The sequence below is a fragment of the Scomber scombrus genome, chromosome 11 (genome assembly GCF_963691925.1).
Source record: "Scomber scombrus chromosome 11, fScoSco1.1, whole genome shotgun sequence".
In the NCBI taxonomy this organism is placed as follows: Eukaryota; Metazoa; Chordata; class Actinopteri; order Scombriformes; family Scombridae; genus Scomber; species Scomber scombrus.
The window spans coordinates 20,664,219-20,683,737 of record NC_084980.1 but is presented as its reverse complement, the minus strand read 5'-3'; the positions used below and the strand labels follow the sequence as shown (position 1 = coordinate 20,683,737).

Here is a 19,519-nt window from a genome sequence, read left to right as displayed (position 1 = left end):
TGTCAGTAGATATTGTGCTTTTCTAGAGCATATTCCCAAAATTACAAATAATGAAATTAAACCAGTTTTCACACAGTGAACTTGAAGGTCCTGCAGTTTGCTTTGCTTGGTTGTATTTAGATAAACAGCTTAAAACATAAATGTAATGCTGTATGTGACTATATCAGAATTATGGACTGTTGTAGTTTGACAGAGAAGAAAATAAATAAAAATACAACAAAAAACCCTCAGTTAATTATAATGTAAATTCTTTGAAATTATAATCATAAACTATCAAATGCTTGTAACTGTGACTTAAAAATGCTAAAATGAGAGTTGCTAAAAGATTTCCAATTAATTTTTCATATGCTAATTAATCAAATTACAAAAACACATTGACTGGGAGTGAACCTGAGGTTTTTGGGACATTCTGATAATCCAGCCTTATTTATAGGTGCCATGTAACAGTGAGCAACACACTAACCTTTGTTAAACATCAAATTATTTGCCTATCAACTGTGTACAAATAAAGCACTTCACCCATTATTTGCATTTTGTGGCTTGAAATTGAACCATTGGCTGTTTGCCTTATTGCGTCCTCACTGCCATCTCTCTGAATGGAGACATTCATTCACCTGATTTTGCCCTGACAGACAGAGAGAGGGGGAGAGAGAGAGAGAGAGAAGAGAGAGAGAGAGAGAGAGAGAGAGAGAGAGAGAGAGAGAGAGAGAGAGAGAGAGAGAGAGAGAAAGAGAGGAAGAGAGAGAGAGAGAGAGAGAGAGAGAGAGAGAGAGAGAGAGAGAGAGAGAGAGAGCAGATGTGAGACAGCTCTCGACTCTCGTAAGTTTGCAGCTCGCATGGAGCTCATCTATTTTAGGTTGACAGAGTAACCGAGGCTGTAAGAAGTCAGTCTTTAAACAGGCACAGAGGAAGAAATAACCTGGATTTGTGCTCTCATCACCATCCGATGAGGCTTATGAAGAAGACACATAAGACAATGGAAATGTATTTTAAAGGGCTGCCAGGACGACACGAGAAATTAATATTCATCTTCTTTCTTAATCTGTGCTGCAGACCTATGGTAAGTAGCATGTTTATTACTTTGCCTTTTATTGAGTGTAAAAATGTAGCCTTCTATTCGGGCTGTCCATGGATTGATTCAAAGCAGCTCAAAGTGCACATCATAAAAAAAGTTGCTCCCTTCTGCTATTACATTTTTTACAAAACCTTCTAATTAGGAAAAATCTACTTAATTATAACCCAGTGACATCTCTATATCAGCGCTGTTGCCATTATTACCCTCGATTTCTCTCTGCTCCTCTGAGCACATAACACACTTGGGCAGCAACTGTTCCCATTAAGCCGCTGGCACTAATTAGTGGGTATCAAGGACCTGCATCCATCACAATCCTCCGTCTCTGATATCAATCAAAGACTAAATCTGAAGGGAGAAATTTATTTAAAAAAAAGAAGGTCTCATTGGTCCAGATGCTGCCTGTGGCGTCTGCGTATGAAAAACGGACCATCATTTTCATCAATAGCCTATTGTATTTTTGGCACAAATATAGCCTAAACGTGAGTCACCATAAAGAGGCACATTATTATTTTACACTATAGGGCATCTTCTAAGATGATTATGTCTAAAGGCAGGGGGTATATAAAACTAAATCCTTGATAAATAGATCAAGACGAATGCCAAAAAAGTTCTTCATCCAAAGAGGTGTGATGATGTTTGTTTAATATACTGTTTACTGCGCTGCATCCACTCCTACAAGTGAAAAGCTGGTGTTGCACGCGTCTGCTTGGCTGTAGATAACTAAGTTGTTTCTTCTTCTCAGACTGAAGCGATGCATCCGGACTGCGCCATCGTGGCTCTGCACCTGAGGGCTCGGGAGATTTGTAGCCAGACGAGGTCGAGCGAGGAGCAAAACCAGACCGACCAAAGCGGTGGGTTCATGTGCGATCACACACACACACACACACACACACACACACACACACACACACACACACACACACACACACACACACACACACACACACACACACACACACACACACACACACACATACACAGAGAGAGAGAGAGAGAGAGAGAGAGTAGTGTTTCCATCACTTTGGAGGACATACATAACATTGACTTACATTTATCATAATTTTAACGCAACATTAACATAACCTTGACTTTAAACCAAGTCTTCACCCTAAAATAAATGATTTATGTAAAGAACACATGGTTTTGTCACCATAAGGGAGGTGAGTCCCCACAACTTGACTGTGTGAACAAATGTATGTCTCCACAAGAGAGAGACATACGAGAGAGAGAGAGAGAGAGAGAGAGAGAAGAAACCTTGGCTGGCACAAAAGGTTTTTAATAGACAGGAATGTAGGCTAAAACTAAAAAAAGGGAAGAGAGGAGTGGTGAGATGGTTGAGAAGTAACATAAAGGCAAAACAACATGAAACTTACTGTAAAACAACATATCATGAAAATCCAGGACAGTTCAACTTTCTGTGGGAATCTTTAAAGAGTTTTAGCTCTTTGTGGTTCATATTTGCAGCATTGTGAGCAGTAAAATTTGCAGTACAGCTGCAGCGAAATTTTGGTAATGAGTTAATCACTTTGAGTACATTTTTAAGAAGAAACTTTCTAAATTCTCTTTGTTAAATGTGATTTTTTCCTGGTTCCTGTAGTCCTGTATGACAATAAACTGAATATCTTTGGGTTGTTGACTGTAAGTCGGAACAGAACTAGACATTTAAGGGACGTCACTTTGGGCTTTGATAAACAGTGAGCAACATTTTTCATCATTTTAAGACATATTACAGACCAAAAACTAATTATAATAATAAAATAATCAGGAAAATAAGATTAATCGATAATGATAATAATCGCTGGTTGCAGTCCCAGTTTGCATTTCATAAGATGACCCTCTCATGACCCTCATGACTGCCAGAGCACATGCTTGAGGCAATAAGGCGTGATAAAGTGACAAGAGGAATGAAAGCTTCTGCTTCTGTTTAGTACTTTAATGAACATTTACCAACAAATTTAATTTCCATCATAATTTTTTTAGATTTCAACCACATAATCTGTATTTTATCTGCATTGTTTCTGGATGTCTTTTAAAAGACAGCAGGGCTGCAACTGCTGCAGTGATTGTTTCCATCATAGATTAATTATTTTCTTAATTAATTGATATGTCCATCAGAATTCCTCAGGGCTCAGTGTTATGTCTTCAGATTTCCTGTTTTGCCCGACCAACAGTCCAGATTATCGAAAACATTAAGTTAAATTTCACATATAACAAAGAACAGCAGCAAATCCAAACATCTGAGCAGCTTTTTTAATATTCTGTTGATCAAAAATGATTAATCAACTCACTATATCAATGCTACAATAGAGCTTTCTGATTTAATATGACAACAATGACCAGAAACACAAAGACAAGAGTCTAATCTATAATTTTATAGCCTGTTAGGTGTTTTTATTCACTTTTTATAGAACCAGTGAAGTTCACACTTTTGCTGATGTGCTGGGGGTGGAACAGTGGGTGGTTAAAGATTAACTGTCTTCAACAATGTGCAATTGAAATAGCAACAGAGCAGATATAGTATACTGTAAAAAAGACAATAAGATACAATATTTTATAAAACAGACACAATACAATACATATTTTTAAATGTATGATCATATTTTAAGATAAGATAAACTTTATTGATCCCTCACATGTTAATTAAACTGTCACAGCTGTCAAGAAAGTCCTAAAAATATTTAAAAGAAGCAACCTAAAAATGTCTTTATTGCAAGTATCAACACTGTAAAAGCCGAGACTTGATACAAAACAGACTGACACATAAATAATCACAAATATCGATGAGATAACTGCTATAATCAATATTTTAATATCAGCAAAGGATAACATGAGTACTTTCAAAAAGGTCACTTGCAGTGACGAGTGCACAGATAATTATCACCCGCTCTGCATTTTCCTTCAGTTCTACATTGCTGTATAACAACTTGCTGCTAGCTTTGGTTTTACAGCCAGCAACATTATTGTTCTGGTTCACTCTCGCTGCTCTCAGTGTTGATTTTAGTTGCAATAGGCAGCTCTAAAAATCTAAATACCCTCTGTACACTACCTGCCCATCACCACAAGACAAACTTTACAACTTTTACAACTTTCCTTTTACAACTTTCCCTCAAGGGTCGATAAAGATTAATTCACCAGGTGGTCAGAGACACAAATCTAATAAGCTCTCCAAATCAACTTTAAACCTGCATTAACTAATATTTTTGGCCACTTGCGGACAGTGGAATCAATTTGTGAACTTTTTAAGTTGATTTGTTGAACAGTTACAGAGCAACATTATCATAAATTTGGAGTCTTTTTTCTGTCCACATGGTGAATGTTAATCCAATATTAGCTCTGTTTTGGTCTCCACCAACTCCTGAGAAAAATATATGACTTTTTAGCTGCTAAATTGCTCCACTATGTTCACATACTGGTTGCTAACTGTGTCTGTTTGCCATTTGGTGCTGAGCAGGTAGAGTACAGTGGGTTGTTAGATCATTTTCTTTGAAAGCAGCTGCAGCTAAAAATGGCACTATGAGAGCCGGGAGAATGAACCAAAACAGTAAAGTTGCAGCTGATACTTGCTATAAAGCTCTCTAAAGCTGAGGGAGCTGCAGAGTCAGGTGATAATTATCTGTAGGTTCACTTGAATTTCCCTGTGTGGGATCAATAAAGTTTCTTCATTTTAATGAACGGGACTGACAATGCAGAGAGCGACTTACCTGGATCCAGACCTTTGAATCTGCCCACTCCACTGAGTCAGGTCCACTGTTTCTGTTGAGGGTAAGGAGCTGATCATTTTGTCTGATCTCAGGCAAGAGGCACATCACTTATGACCCACTAGAAGTGTGTGGTGATAATGTATTTATCTGCAGAGACCCCGCTCTTTTCCTATTTTCTTAATTTCTTATTATTTTGCTGTGTTCAAGACGCTTCTGGGCATCAACATGTGGGCAGTGGGTGTGTATCCACCAGCCTATAACAGCATGCAGGGTGTGAGGACATGACTGTATCTAACATTCAGGTTATGCCACTGTCTACATCTTTCTCCTCTGCTCAGCTCTGCTCTCTGTCTCTGTGTCGTGGATCTTTAAAGAGCTACAGGTCTGTGTGTCTGCTTGACTAAGGGGAGTGGGAGGGCTAAGTTACACACACACACACACACACACACACACACACACACACACACACACACACACACACACACACACACACACACACACACACACACACACACACACACACGCACACACACACACACACACACACACACACACACACACACACACACACACACACACACACACACACACACACACACACACACACACACACACACACACACACACAGAGCAGAGAGACCACAGCGGACAGGATAAAGCTCTGCATTCGCACAAAATTTGGTAATCCAGCACCTTCCCGCAGGGTTGTGCAGAGGTGTGGGCGTGTTTCTTTGTGCTTTAAAACATAAACACTGTGAAACAAACAGAAAATAATGTTTTATTTATGTGATTCACAGCTTTGCTCCCGCTACTGTCACTCCCTCTCTTCATTCACTCTCTAGCTCACTCGACCACCACTTCGCTCTCTCTCTCTGTCTTGCTAGTTGGGACGGGGAAGAGGGGCAATCTTTGGCAATGCTTGGGCAATGCGGTGTGTTTACAAACACCGATGGACAATTCCTGCACAGTATTATTTATAGAAAACTAAGAACAGAGCCATGCTCAGCGGGAGAGAAAGTAATTTGGTTGACCTGAGAGGAAATCATTAACCTCTTCACATGACAGTTAACTGTGAACTCACACCAGGGAATTCATTCCCTAAGTTTACCACTACAAGTCCGGCTTCTGGCACTACACATTGCGATTTGATACATCAATTGATTAAAAATGTATTATAGCCCCTTTAAAGCTGATGAACATGCCAGTGTATATAATTTCCCCTTTTCCCAAATGGCCAAAAAAAAAGTTACCAAGAATATTTACAAAATTTCCCTCGAGAAATTAAATCACATTTAGTAGCAAAAGAACAGTGTGTGACGTCACATGAAACATCATGTCTTCATCATACTGATCTTGTAACCATACTGACACCTATTCTTCCTCCTGGCGAGGCCTCACCTGCTTGTCATTCCAATCTGACTCATGGACTTCATTATATACTAATAAGCCTGGCGTCACGTGGTGGGCCGCGCTGCGGGTCTCCATAGTGGACTTCGTCACTGAAGCAGAGCTCATCACCACTTCATCAGAAACTGCCCCGGACTAATAGTACTCCGGCAACTCCCCTCTGTGAGACTGATGAACTTTAACATTTCAAGACTAATTTGATCTTTATTACCTGTGATGACTCTAAACAGTGGAGCAACACAACACTTTGGTGCAAAGTTGTCATCCGCTGCTCATTACGAGGATAAATGTCTACTGAATCATTTTACTGTCATAGAAGGTGTGTTGGTGTGTCCATCAGTGTGATGCCAACGGTGTAGGTGACACGTTATCATGCAGAGTTGGAGAGTCATGCAGGGTTGAAATTTCACCTTTTTGAAATAATAACAGTCATCAGTGACTGATTCCTGGTAATGAGCTAAGTAAACTTGATGTGCTGCACACTGGTGCTAAATCTGGTGCCAAAATCAGAATAAACAGTGCATTTGGTTTGATATAGGGTTGAAATGAGTGATTATTAACCAACTCAATTAATCTGGGATTATTTTTTAGATTAATTAACCAATCATTTAATCTATGAAATGCAGTCTCAGCTGTATTATGAGCTAATAAGTACATATTAACAAGATAAGACACTAAACTAATATGGTGTTTATGGTGAACATCATATTTGTTAAACATCAGTCGTTTTTGTTTTAGTCTTTAGTTTCGAGGTTTAAAGAAATTTCAAACATAATCCTAAATGAGGTGACACTCGAGTGTATAACTTCCTTTAGAGCTGTCTGTTAATGAAGGCCATAACAGAGCCATGCTCAGCAGGTGAGAAAGCCAACTGGTTGATCTAAAAGGAAATCACTAACCTCTTGAAATGAATGTTAACTGTGAACTCTTAGACACACCAGGAATATGACATTACACGGATAGAAATCCGCCTGTGATCACGCCCCAAACAAAAAGATTTCAATCCCTTAGAAACAGTGTAACTTTCCATAACTCACTGGTTTTCCCTGCACTTGTTATGCCCTTTGCTATGTGGTTGAGGAGAATCGTTTCAATTAACATAGATCATATAATTGTGCCCCTTTTTTTGGTGCCCCTGATCTCAAGATAAAATACAATATTTTCAAAGTTGTCACATCACTCTCAGTATCTGTATGAGTCATATCCAGAGATCTGAACTAAAGCATCTGAAGGTGCCCATTATGGGAATAATATTCCTCCACTTGACAGGATGTAAGACTTTCATTTGCACTTGCAAATATAATCTTATATGTAAAAGAAATCCAACATGTTGAGGTAACAACCTAGATATAAATATTTGACCTGTTCAAAACACAATTTACATGTGAAATCATCTTGTGTCTGAAGTAGCAATAACACTTTTGAAAAGTTCTGTGTCCACAATGAAACAATTAAATCCTCTTCATCTGCAACTTCTTCATTATTTTTGACAGAGTGGAGCGCTTATTGCAGAAGGTACAACATCTTCTTCATAATTTTGATATTGCCCATGTAAAGAAACACAACTAAGCAGCCTTGTCTCTGTAAACATAAGGGTAACACACACTGGCAGCATCAAAACAACCACATTCATTGTTCTTTATGCAAGCCCACACACTTGCAACATCTTGACACATCTGTCATCACAGACTGACATGTGTCAACTGTAATAATGGGATTACTATTATGTATTGTTTGCAGCATGGCCAGATTACTGTACAAGTTGTGCTATATTTGCTGTTAATGAGGAACACAAACTGTCCATTTAGAGTCATAAAGGACACAAGACAATAAAACACCAATTTTCTACTCAGTGTGCATCAACTCAACTCAGAAAAGTGGTAGTGTTATCACAGTCGCTTACCCTGTCACATTCACCCCAGGCTACTATAAGAGGCTGAAACAATTAACTGCTTAGCTGACAGAAAATGAATCGGCAACTGGGATAATAGTCTTTCCTTTGAGTTACTCTTAAAGCAAAAATGTCAAACATGCACTGGTTCCAGCTTCTCAAAAGAGAAGGTTTGCTGTTTTTCTTTGTTTTATATCATTGTACATCGAGAATCTCATTGAAACAAGCAATTCAATGATGTCACCTGGTGCTCTGGGAAACTGCAAACTGCATTTTCCTCTATTTTTTAGATGAAACGATTAATCAATGAATGGTTAATTATTGTTAGTGATGAAATAATTGGTAGATGAAGTCATACTACTGATCTTTAACTCATTTTCATGTCAGGTGTTTGCTACAGTAGTCAATAGATGTGAGTAGAATGATGCAACAGTATTGAGCTAGTATGTGTTGCAATTCGTCTTTATCCCACTTCTCCTTAACATCATATTTTTCTGTCTTTTAAAGTTTTACAATTTTACTCGCTCACAGTTTGCCCTCTACTCCAACATGAGCTAAATCAAACCCTACAAGCTGCCAGATACATTTTTGTAAAGCAGCACCTGAAGCTCAGTAATTAAATCAGGTCTTACTTAAGCACTCCTGTTATAGAGGGCCATTAATGCTCGAGCCGAGGCTGTACAAATAACAGTGCTGTTTGGTTTTGTTTGTTCCACCCAAAGGTGCCCATAAACATGCCACTGTCTCTGCCATGAATACTGAAATACTATTTAGGTTTTCTCTCTGAATAAATGCCTCTCTTTTCCTATTAGGATTAGAACCATCTGTGTAAACCTAAAAAACGATCCTCCCACATACGTGTCACCAAATTGAAAATTTAGAGGCCAACATTTAATTCTGGCATTAACCACAGTGGAATAGGAAACCAAAATCTTGGAGAATAAAATCTCTTAATCCCTGCTACCAATTACCTCAACACAGCTTTTCAGGCACTGTATAAAAATATACTGCACCTTAAGTCTCCATCTCTTTCTTTTCCAGCTAAACCTCAAGAAAAGGTTAACAGCAAGCTTTGTAACCACATCCTTTATTTTCAAGCCTGTACCTCACTGCCACTTTTAATCGCCTTACCCACAACTCATTACAACAAGAAACACTTGACAGGAGTGCTGTGCAAAGCATTGTTCTTTTTTTTTTGGTGATTAATTCTGTCTTAATGTGGATTAAAACACAAAACAGAAAGGACAAAATGCATTTTTATTTTTAGCCGGCATTGTGTGGACACGACCACCCTTGCTCACGCACACACTCGTCACCTACGCAGCATTTCAACTTAGCCTCTTAAAAATGACAAATATGCATAATTGGAAGGGCCTGGAACTGATTGGTCTTAATGAAAATCAGTCATTATAGCCACGCTATTAATGACACCTGTGTTTTTCCTGCTGTGGCATGTCTAATGCTGCAATCCATTGCACTCATTGAACTCGTAAAAAAAAAAAAGACCTCTGACAAGGAAATGTGCAATTGAACAGTCATTCAAGTTGGAATTATCACTCGGAAACTCGACAAGATCCATCTACTGTAATAAACAAAACCTCATAACTCAATAAAAAATGTAATAATGTTATCACAATGTTGGGAAATTATTACATTATTAGGTTCTGCAAAAAAAAGGTTGACCCAATAATGTAATAACCTCCTGTTAATGTAATAATTTATTACATCATAGGTACAGAGATTGTTACATTATTGGGAAATTAACTTTATTATATTATCAGGATGATTAGGTTTTTTCTACATTATTTATTGAGTTATGAGGGGTTGTCATTACATTATTGGGATATTATTACATTATCAGGTTCTACAACACTTGATGTCACAACAATATGGTGACACACAGTGAACACAGTGAACAGTGAGCATATTGAGCTTTACATTAATTTTTACTTTATGTTGTGTTTGTGTTGTGAAATGTTGTGTTGTAACAATTTTGTAAATGCCATTTCTGTTTCCATACAGTTGATTTGTGCTTGACAGAAGTCTTTGCGAGCATGCAGTACTAGCCTACTCCTCTCAACTCTTTTAAAGTGAAATGTGTCAAATCAGTGTTTCTCTTCACTAATGGCACTGCAGCAATTTACATGTGAAGTTCAGAGATTTGCTATATAAACACCAATTTTCTGCAGGTGTCCATGTTTTGCCGAGCAGATGCATTAGGACACATTTAGATTGGAAGTTGGGAATACTGACTCTGAACTGTTGACTTCCGACTTGCAATAGATTTCAGCATTCATGTCTGCTGTCAAAAAGGTCTATATAAGAACAAGCTTCCCATGACCATCTATTAATATCTTATATTTCAATTTCACACTGCTCTGGTTCTCCATAACAAGTAATCTTCTATTTAAAGATATGATATAGCATTTGTGTTGTTTTCTGCAACAAAGTGGAACAAACAGTAAACACAATTTGTCAAGTTTTTTTTTCTTGTGCAGACTGAAGCCAAATTGTTATCTCTTGGCAGTTTTTTGGCAGGCGACAACTGGTAATACCAAGCAATATTGCACTGAGTAGCACTGCAGGGATAATTGCCAACCCCCAGACTTTAAATGAGGCATGTGTTTATATGTTTAACATCAGTAAATTGTTAATACTAATAAAATTGTTAATTCTTTATCAAATAGAAAAAAATACAAGCTGTTTTATAAGAAAAAATGGAAGTAGCCTCAAGAAGAGTATAGGAGGAAGGATCCCTCTCCCAGGACAGACAGACATGCAATAATGTTGTGTAGAATAGACCAAGCAAAATCATTAATTTCTTTCTTTACTGCTTATCCTTTTGAGGGTTGCAGGAGAGCTGGAGCCAATCTCAGATGACTTAGAGCCAGAAGCCTTGACAGGTCGCCAGTCAATCACAGGGCTGACATATATAGAGACAGAATACCATTCTCACTCAAATTCACACCTACAGAACAAATGAACTTAACCTGCATATTTTTGGTCTGTGAGAGGAAGCTGGAGTACCTGAGAGAACGAACACAGGGAGAACATGCAAACTCTGAACCCAGAAACCTTTTGCTGTGAGGTGACAGTGTTAGCCACTGCATCTATGTGCCTAAAAAACTAAAAGCTAAAAGCTATCAATTAGAAAAAAATCAATCCAACCATCTGGTTTAATTATGACATACGGTGCTAGTCTAAAGGTTGGACACACTGTTTCATTCAAAGGAATGGGAATGTGAGCCCAAGCTTTTTACTTATATATGTATAAATATTGGTACCATTAAAAGTGTAGGAAGAGATCCATTTTTCAGGAATAGTTCATCCATTTTATAAAAAAAGTACAAAAAATGATGCTTATATGAATGCTCTTTGTACAATAGCATAAATAGTTATGCGACGCAGATCAGCAAATATGTCTAAGAATAATAATAATTAGAAGTATGCAGGGAAGTTTGCTGCTTCAGCATTCACACTTACACTAAAAATATCAATGAATAATTAACAATGAATCATGTAAATGAGGCAATGTGTTCTAAAATATATGGTTGAGGTATGTTTGTGTTACCTGCTGTGTGAAAGCCCCACAATTCATAGCGCCACCCCTTAGACAACAATTCAGTGAGATGACAGATGATCTGAAAGTGCATTTCAACACAATCCCTCTGCCCCTCCTGGATCCTCGGCTTCAGGAATATCAGTCTAAGTCAGCCTGACAGCAGCAGAGGAGACACTGACGTGAATCATCCAACTCCGAGGTCCTCCGTGAATAGCTGAACACCCCTGCCTCCTCCCATTATCGTTTCCCAGGGTTACATTGGAGGTGACATCACTTTTGTCAGACCACCCGATTGGATGCAAATGGTTGGTTTTCGAGATAGGGAAAAACAGGAGAAGGAGTGGATAATGCATTAGATCAACACATCCTCATTTTAAACAACCACATAGGTTGATTGTACCATGAACTTTAGAGCAATCTATAGGAGTGTTTACTAATTTGCCATCCCTGTCAGTGCTCTCCAAAATCATTACAAATCCCTGTTAAAAAATAATGACGTATCATGGTCTGACAATGCTGTGTTAATGAAAGTACAACACTTGAGTCAGTTTGTCCACCACTTTGGTCCAGTCTAAAAACTCTTGACTGGATGGATTAATATGACATTTTATACATACATTTATGGTGCCCAGAAGATGAATCCTGTTGACTTTTGTGATGATCAAATCAAGGTTATCCATCCAACACATATTGAGACATTTCAATTAAAAACACAAATCTCAACTTGATGGTGGCGCTAGAAGAAACAGGGAATCACAAAAGTCATTAAAATGTATCCCATCCAAAACTGAATGGAAATGTATCCAATTAATGTCTGTATTTAGGAATATCTGATATTAGTCAGATATTTTCATGATATTTCATAAAATATTAACCTGTTGACCTTTCTGCTCACACAAATAAACTCTGTAATACTGTTCACATCATAACCCGTCTGATGTTGTTGTCAGAGACCCTCTGGCCACTTATTACATTAACTTTAATATCAGAAAACCAAGTTCTGAACTCCTACTTTTAATCATCTGACAGCTCAGTTTATTTAGAAAGAGCACTACAGCCTCCCAGAGCCGCTAGCGTGGCTGTGTACTCTTTGTCTGATTAAAACAGAAATCTCAACAACAGCCAAATGACCTTCTTGCATATAAGTCATTACATCTCAAATTTAAATTATAGCTAGTGACATTTTCTGTCCCTTTGGTCACATCAAAGCTTCCCTATGCCACGCATAAATTAAAAAAATAAATAAATAATCACATTTGCCAGACCACTTGATTGTAAGGGGTTGGTTTTCAAGATAAGGAAATACAGAAGGAGTGAATAATGCATTAGATTAAAACATCCTCATAATTAAACAACCACATAGGCTTACCATGAACTCCACAACGACCCATAAAAGCATTTTCTAATATGCCACCTGTATCGGTGCATTGAAAACCGTTTTAAATCACTGTTAAAAAACAAGTATGTTTTACGATGTGATGACACTGTGGTTAAAGTCTGGTTAGGCACAAAACTACTTGGATAGCTGCGGACATTAAAATAACACATATCATCTAACATTAGGCTGAGTCCTCACCGATTGATTCCAGCTCAGACCATTTGCTTCATGTCATCCCCTTTCCCTGTACCCCTTCCTTCTTGTCTCTCTGCTATATGTGTCTTTATTGTACCTTTTTTATTAGTGCCACACTAGGATGCTAAAAAGAAGAATTTATTTTATTTATTTATTTTTGGAGTAAACAAACAGAAACAGCTAAAAACGGCTAAAAGTTATTAAGGTGTGTATGTGAGTGTGTTTTGACAACTGTTGGAAGGATTGTGACAAAATTTGATGCTGACTTTCATGGTCCTTGTGAACTTCGGTTATCTTCTCGCTTTTCATGTAACACAATCATCAGGTCAAATTTGCCCAATACTTTGTTTTGTGACCAATTAACTTCAAAATGAATGACTTTCCCATCAGCCTCAGCTGTACCTAGTGTTTACTACTACTTTTGACTGATGAAAACACTGATGGTGTGTACAGAAATGACCAACAGTACCATATCTTATACGAATATTCAATGAATAAATGTTTAGAAACAAGCTCTACAGCCATGCTAACAGCTCTGTGTGACTGTACTTTGTCATATAGTGCATTGAGCTGAATGCTAATGTCTGCATGCTAACATACTTACAGTTACAATGTTAACATGCTGATGTTAAGCAGGTACGGTATAATGTTTACAGTACAGCTGAGGCTGATGGCATTGTCATGAGTTTTGCAGGTATTTAGGTCATAAACTAAAGCATTAGACAAGTTAAAAATTTGAACTATATGGAAAGATGAAGGAATCTTCAAAATTAGTACAATTCATCCTGTGGGGGCATGTCACCTTTCTGCTTTACACCCCTACGCACACAAATAAACTCTGTAATACTGTTCACATCATAACCCGTCTGATGTTGTTGTTGTCAGAGACTCTCTGGCCACTTATTACATTAACTTTACCACAACTTCTAAATATCAGAAAACTAAGTTCTGAACTCCTACATTTAATTGTCTGACAGTTCAGGTTTATTTAGAAAGAGCACTACAGCCTCACATAGCCGCTAGCGTGCCTTCGACTCTTCATCTGATTAAAACAGAAATCTTAACAACAGCCAAATTACCTTCTAGCACATAAGTCATTACATCTCAAATATAAATTATAGTAAGTGACATTTTCTGTCCCTTCAATCACATCAAAGCTTCCCTTTACCACTCATAAAAATAAAACATACATCTATATATACACACGTGGACAAAATTGTTGGTACCCCTCTGTTAATGAAAGAAAAACCCACAATGGTCACTGAAATAACTTGAAACTGACAAAAGTAATAATAAATAAAAATGTACTGAAAATTAACCAATGAAAATCAGACATTGCTTTTGAATTGTGATTGAACAGAATAATTTAAAAAAACAAACTAATTAAACAGGCCTGGACAAAAATGATGGTACCCTTAACTTAATATTTTGTTGCACAACCTTTTGAGGCAATCACTGCAATCAAACGATTTCTGTAACTGTCAATGAGACTTCTGCACATGTCAACAGGTATTTTGGCCCACTCCTCACGAGCAAACTGCTCCAGTTGTCTCAGGTTTGAAGGGTGCCTTCTCCAGACGGCATGTTTCAGCTCCTTCCACAGATGTGGGACCGAGGATTTAGATCAGGGCTCATAGGCCACTTCAGAATAGTCCAATGTCTTGCTCTTAGCCATTCTTGGGTGTTTTTAGCTGTGTGTTTTAGGTCATTATCCTGTTGGAAGACCCATGACCTGCGACTGAGACCAAGCTTTCTGACACTAGGCAGCACATTTCTCTCCAGAATGCCTTGATAGTCTTGAGATTTCATTGTACCCTGCACAGATTCAAGACACCCTGTGCCAGATGCAGCAAAGCAGCCCCAGAACATAACCGAGCCTCCTCCATGTTTCAAAGTAGGGACAGTGTTCTTTTCTTGGTATGCTTCATTTTTGCGTCTGTGAACATAGAGCTGATGTGCCTTGCCAAAAAGCTCCAGTTTTGTCTCATATGTCCAAAGGACATTCTCCCAGAAGCTTTGTGGCTTGTCAATATGCATTGTGGCAAATTCCAGTCTCGCTTTTTTATGATTTGCTTTCAACAGTGGTGTCCTCCTTTGTCGTCTCCCATGAAGTCCACTTTGGCTCAAACAATGATGGATGGTGCGATCTGACACTGATGTACCTTGACCTTGGAGTTCACCTTTAATTTCTTTGGAGGTTGTTCTGGGCTCTTTGGTTACCATTCGTATTATCCGTCTCTTCAATTTGTCATCAATTTTCCTCCTGCAGCCACGTCCAGGGAGTTTGGCTACAGTCCCATGGACCTTAAACTTCTGAATAATATGTGCAACTGTAGTCACAGGAACATCAAGCTGCTTGGAGATGGTCTTATAGCCTTTACCTTTAACATGCTTGTCTATAATTTTTATTTCTAATCTCCTGAGACAACTCTGTCCTTCGCTTCCTGTGGTCCATGTTCAGTGTGGTACACACCATGTCACCAAACAGCACAGTGACTACTTGTCACCCTTTAAATAGGCAGACTGACTGATTACAAGTTTGAAGGAACCTGTAATGCTAATTAGAGGGCACACCTTAGTTTAACATTTCCCTATGGTCAAATTATTTTCAATATTTTCTAGGGGTGCCATCATTTTTGTCCAGGCCTGTTTAATTAGTTTGTTTTTTAAAATTATTCTGTTCAATCACAATTCAAAAGCAATGTCTGATTTTCATTGGTTAATTTTCAGTAAATTTTTATTTATTATTACTTTTGTCAGTTTCAAGTTATTTCAGTGACCATTGTGGGTTTTTCTTTCATTAACAGAGGGGTACCAACAATTTTGTCCACGTGTGTATATACATATATATATATATATATATATATGGTGTTTATTCGTGAATGAATGAATAAACACCATGAAATGAATGACAGCTTCAGCACAAAATGTGGTTCACCAACATCCTGCTGAGTGAGGAGTAATTTACATGCAGACAGGCCTTGGTTATGTTGTAGTAAGAAATCACTCCCGGCCCTTTGAAGAAATTTTAAGTTCTTGGGAACTTACAGTGCCCGAGGAGTTCCAACTTTTTTCAAAGAGGAGATTTCCTGCTGAAAATGTATCTCACATTTATTTTGGTCTCATATCAGCCTTGAGGATGAATGAAAAAAACTCTTTGCCTTTTCTTTTTATTCATCACCACTGTTGACACGATGATGATGTGGATGTAAACCTGCTGTATATATTTGTAGCGTCACTCCCAGCTGGATGTCAACAACACCTGCGCATTTTTGTAAGTTCATCTCTATGATTAATAGGTTTTCAGTAATGTTTCTCCATCCATCTATTTGTTCACAACCCACCACCCTGTCTGAAATCCTCAATGGTTTGTGAATTGTGTGAAGTAACCCAGGGTAAGACAGTAGATGGAAAAACTTGGCAAGTGTGACGTTGAGCAAAAGCTTTCACAGTAATCCATTTACAGAAACAGGACACGGCAAAGTCCAGTTCTGCTGGACAGCGGATAGAGCTTGTCAGCTGGTTTTAAGCATTAGATTAGATTGATTAATTCGGGATTAATAGAAATATCCTTTTTTGGTCATCAGAGGGGAAGTGTGTGACTAGGTAACCAGGTCACCTGTATATACCGCAGTTTCTGTGATTGGTGTGGTTGATGTTGATGAAGACCTGAGGTGCACCGAAATATTTCCATCCCAAATGTAACAGCAGGAAGTGTGTCATCCTGTGAGGAACTTGTTTTTCTTTTTGCTGGAGTGCAGGTCAATTTGAAATTCATAGAGCCTGTCAGAAACATTGCCAAGAGATTTGAATGATGAATAAATAGTATTGGATCCTTGTCATATTTGAGTATATTTGCCAGTGCAGAATAATACTGCTGTTAGAAATACTATAAAATAAAAAGACTTTTGCATAAACTGGCTACTCCCCATAGGACACAGAGAATATTCTTTGGATTATCCAGGGGTGCCTCCAATATGCAAAACAGAACATTTCAGGAAACAAAAAACATTTAAAAACTCACGCATTTCAGAAAACAGACAAAAAGACAAAGCTTTTCATAAACAGTGAAGTCTGGTTCCAGAAGATCTGTGAGAATTGGAAGACTTCTCGTGTTTTTTATGTTGCTGTGCTATCTTTTCTTTTTCTTTTATTGATCTGAGTGACAGCTCACGTCAGGCACACAGAAGTAATCAGCTACTAATAATATGATGACATGAGGCTGACAGAAAGCTTGAAAGCTGCAGGGAATGAAGGTACAGAGATGGTATACATCCATGTAATTTTTCCTGCAAAACAAACTTGCTGTGAATGAATAAAACCGCCAAGGGTAAATGATGCACAAATATCTTGAAAAACTAAAGGCCATTGGAAAAATAGTTGACCCATAAGAGGTAAAGGTGGTTTGTAACAAAGAAATGTGACCTGCAATGTTCATGACACATTAGTATGTAGCTTGGGGTAGTACACGGAAATGCCAGGCGGTACTTTGAAGAAAGATTTGCCTGCCTGATCATCAAAATCATGAGGACAAAGGATATTTGGTTGTCTGTGGAGAGGTTGGTAACAGATGCTGACTGCTGCTACAGTTATTAACTGCTCGACTGCTGCAAAAGTGAAGGATTGGTGGTAACTGCAGCATATGTTACATCACAGGGAAAGCCTCTATTGATGACTGTGAGATCGACTGATCCCACTGATCCCTTGTATCTTTGAGTTTGTCGCTATGTCCCCTGATGGTCAAAAATCACCTAATGTGGCTTTAAGAAGCTGGTTCTAAGGGGGAAATTATCCTCAATTGATGAAATGTAGATGAATAACTGACCCTCCTGCTCCTCTCTCTGTTGGTTTGTAGGATGTAAAACAGAGTGGGATGAAATCGGATGTTGGCTGCGAGCTGAAGTCGGGCATGTGGTCAACGTGTCCTGTTCCGAGGTCTTCCAGCATTTCTCCAGCAATCAAGGTTGGTTCCTATGTCAACCTCAATTATAGTGAATGCAGAAAAGAACATCTCCCAGTCATCTAATCGTTAGAGTAATTCAAAAACAGATGGTAATGTAAAAGTGCACTGCAACTCCACCACTCAGGATAATTATCTGTGCTGCATAATATGCCGCGCTAATGCAGGCCAGAGTCATTCTGATGAAGAAACACAGTCTGAATTATTCATGTATGTTTGTTGGCAGAAATATATTCTTGCAGACAAAATGACGTGATTTCTTGTCTGCAGGATTCAAACTTTGCATGCATGAAAAGTGTTTTTGTACGATTTGACTTTCAAGAAAGATTGTGATGATGACATTAATAGGAGAGGACAGGAAACTGTAATGGATGTAGAGGATTAACATGTCGAGCTACTAACTGTTTTGAACAAATGTTTACTTGCCAAAAATTTAACATTTTGGTGTTTAATCACTCTTTATAGGATAAGGCGGGTATTGAGTGTGCATCCAAAGCCTGATATACAGTATCTGTGCTGTAGCGCTCCATTGTACCTGCATCTTCTCTGTCCAATAATCCACATCACCACTACTGTTGCAATCTGTGTATTGGCAACAAGCTTGACATTTGAACCTTAGAACAAAGAAAAGTTGCCCCGCAGACTGACAGTCTGATAACTGAGAGCTTTTTGCAATGATGTAATCAGTAGCCTAACTAAAGGAGCATTTCATCATTTTATCTACTGCAGTATTAAATTGTGTAAAATAACGTAAGAGGCACACAAAGCAACTTACACACAGTCGGCTCAGCCTAATTAACCAGTAACAGCAGTTTATTCACCAGTAACAGCAACTTATTCACTAGTAATGGCAGTTTATTTGTGAAGTCCAGCTGTTTCTGATGAAAGAAGATGATGGTGACTGCAGAGGTAGCTGTTGGTGATCCTCAGCTCTCCATCAATGTGGCTCTTCACAAAATCGATCCGCCTTTTCTTTTTCTTATTTTTTAGAAATTTAAAGAAGGACACAAGCTGTTATTTAAATTGTGGCATCCAGGGAAGATGCATTTTCAGGGTGCAGACATAGCTAGCTAGCAAACTGTAAGCTGTAGCAGCAGTGATGTTAAATATAGTAATAATAACTTGCAGTTGAACAGGATAGCTGGGGGTGGCTGTGGCTCAGTTGGAAGATTGGGGGTTCGATTCCCGGCTCCTCCAGTCTACATGTCAATGTGTCCTTGGGCAAGACACTTAACCCCTAATTGCTCCCGTTGCTGTGCCAACGGTGTATGAATGCGAGTGAATGGTTAGCTTCCTCCTGATGTGCAGGTTGGCACCCTGCGTGGTAGCTGCCTGCCATCAGTGTATGAA

The 19,519-nt window shown here is 38.4% G+C and overlaps 1 protein-coding gene across 1 annotated transcript in view; it reads left to right on the top strand.

Moving 5' to 3' along the window:
- The first annotated feature begins 982 nt into the window (after window positions 1-982).
- LOC133990921 (pituitary adenylate cyclase-activating polypeptide type I receptor-like) overlaps window positions 983-19,519 on the top strand; it is a 34,367-nt gene continuing 15,830 nt past the window's right edge. The window contains exons 1-3 of the mRNA XM_062429346.1: window positions 983-1,060; window positions 1,818-1,926; window positions 18,065-18,172. Coding sequence (XP_062285330.1) covers window positions 983-1,060; window positions 1,818-1,926; window positions 18,065-18,172 — 295 coding nt within the window. The remainder of the gene's footprint in view (window positions 1,061-1,817; window positions 1,927-18,064; window positions 18,173-19,519) is intronic.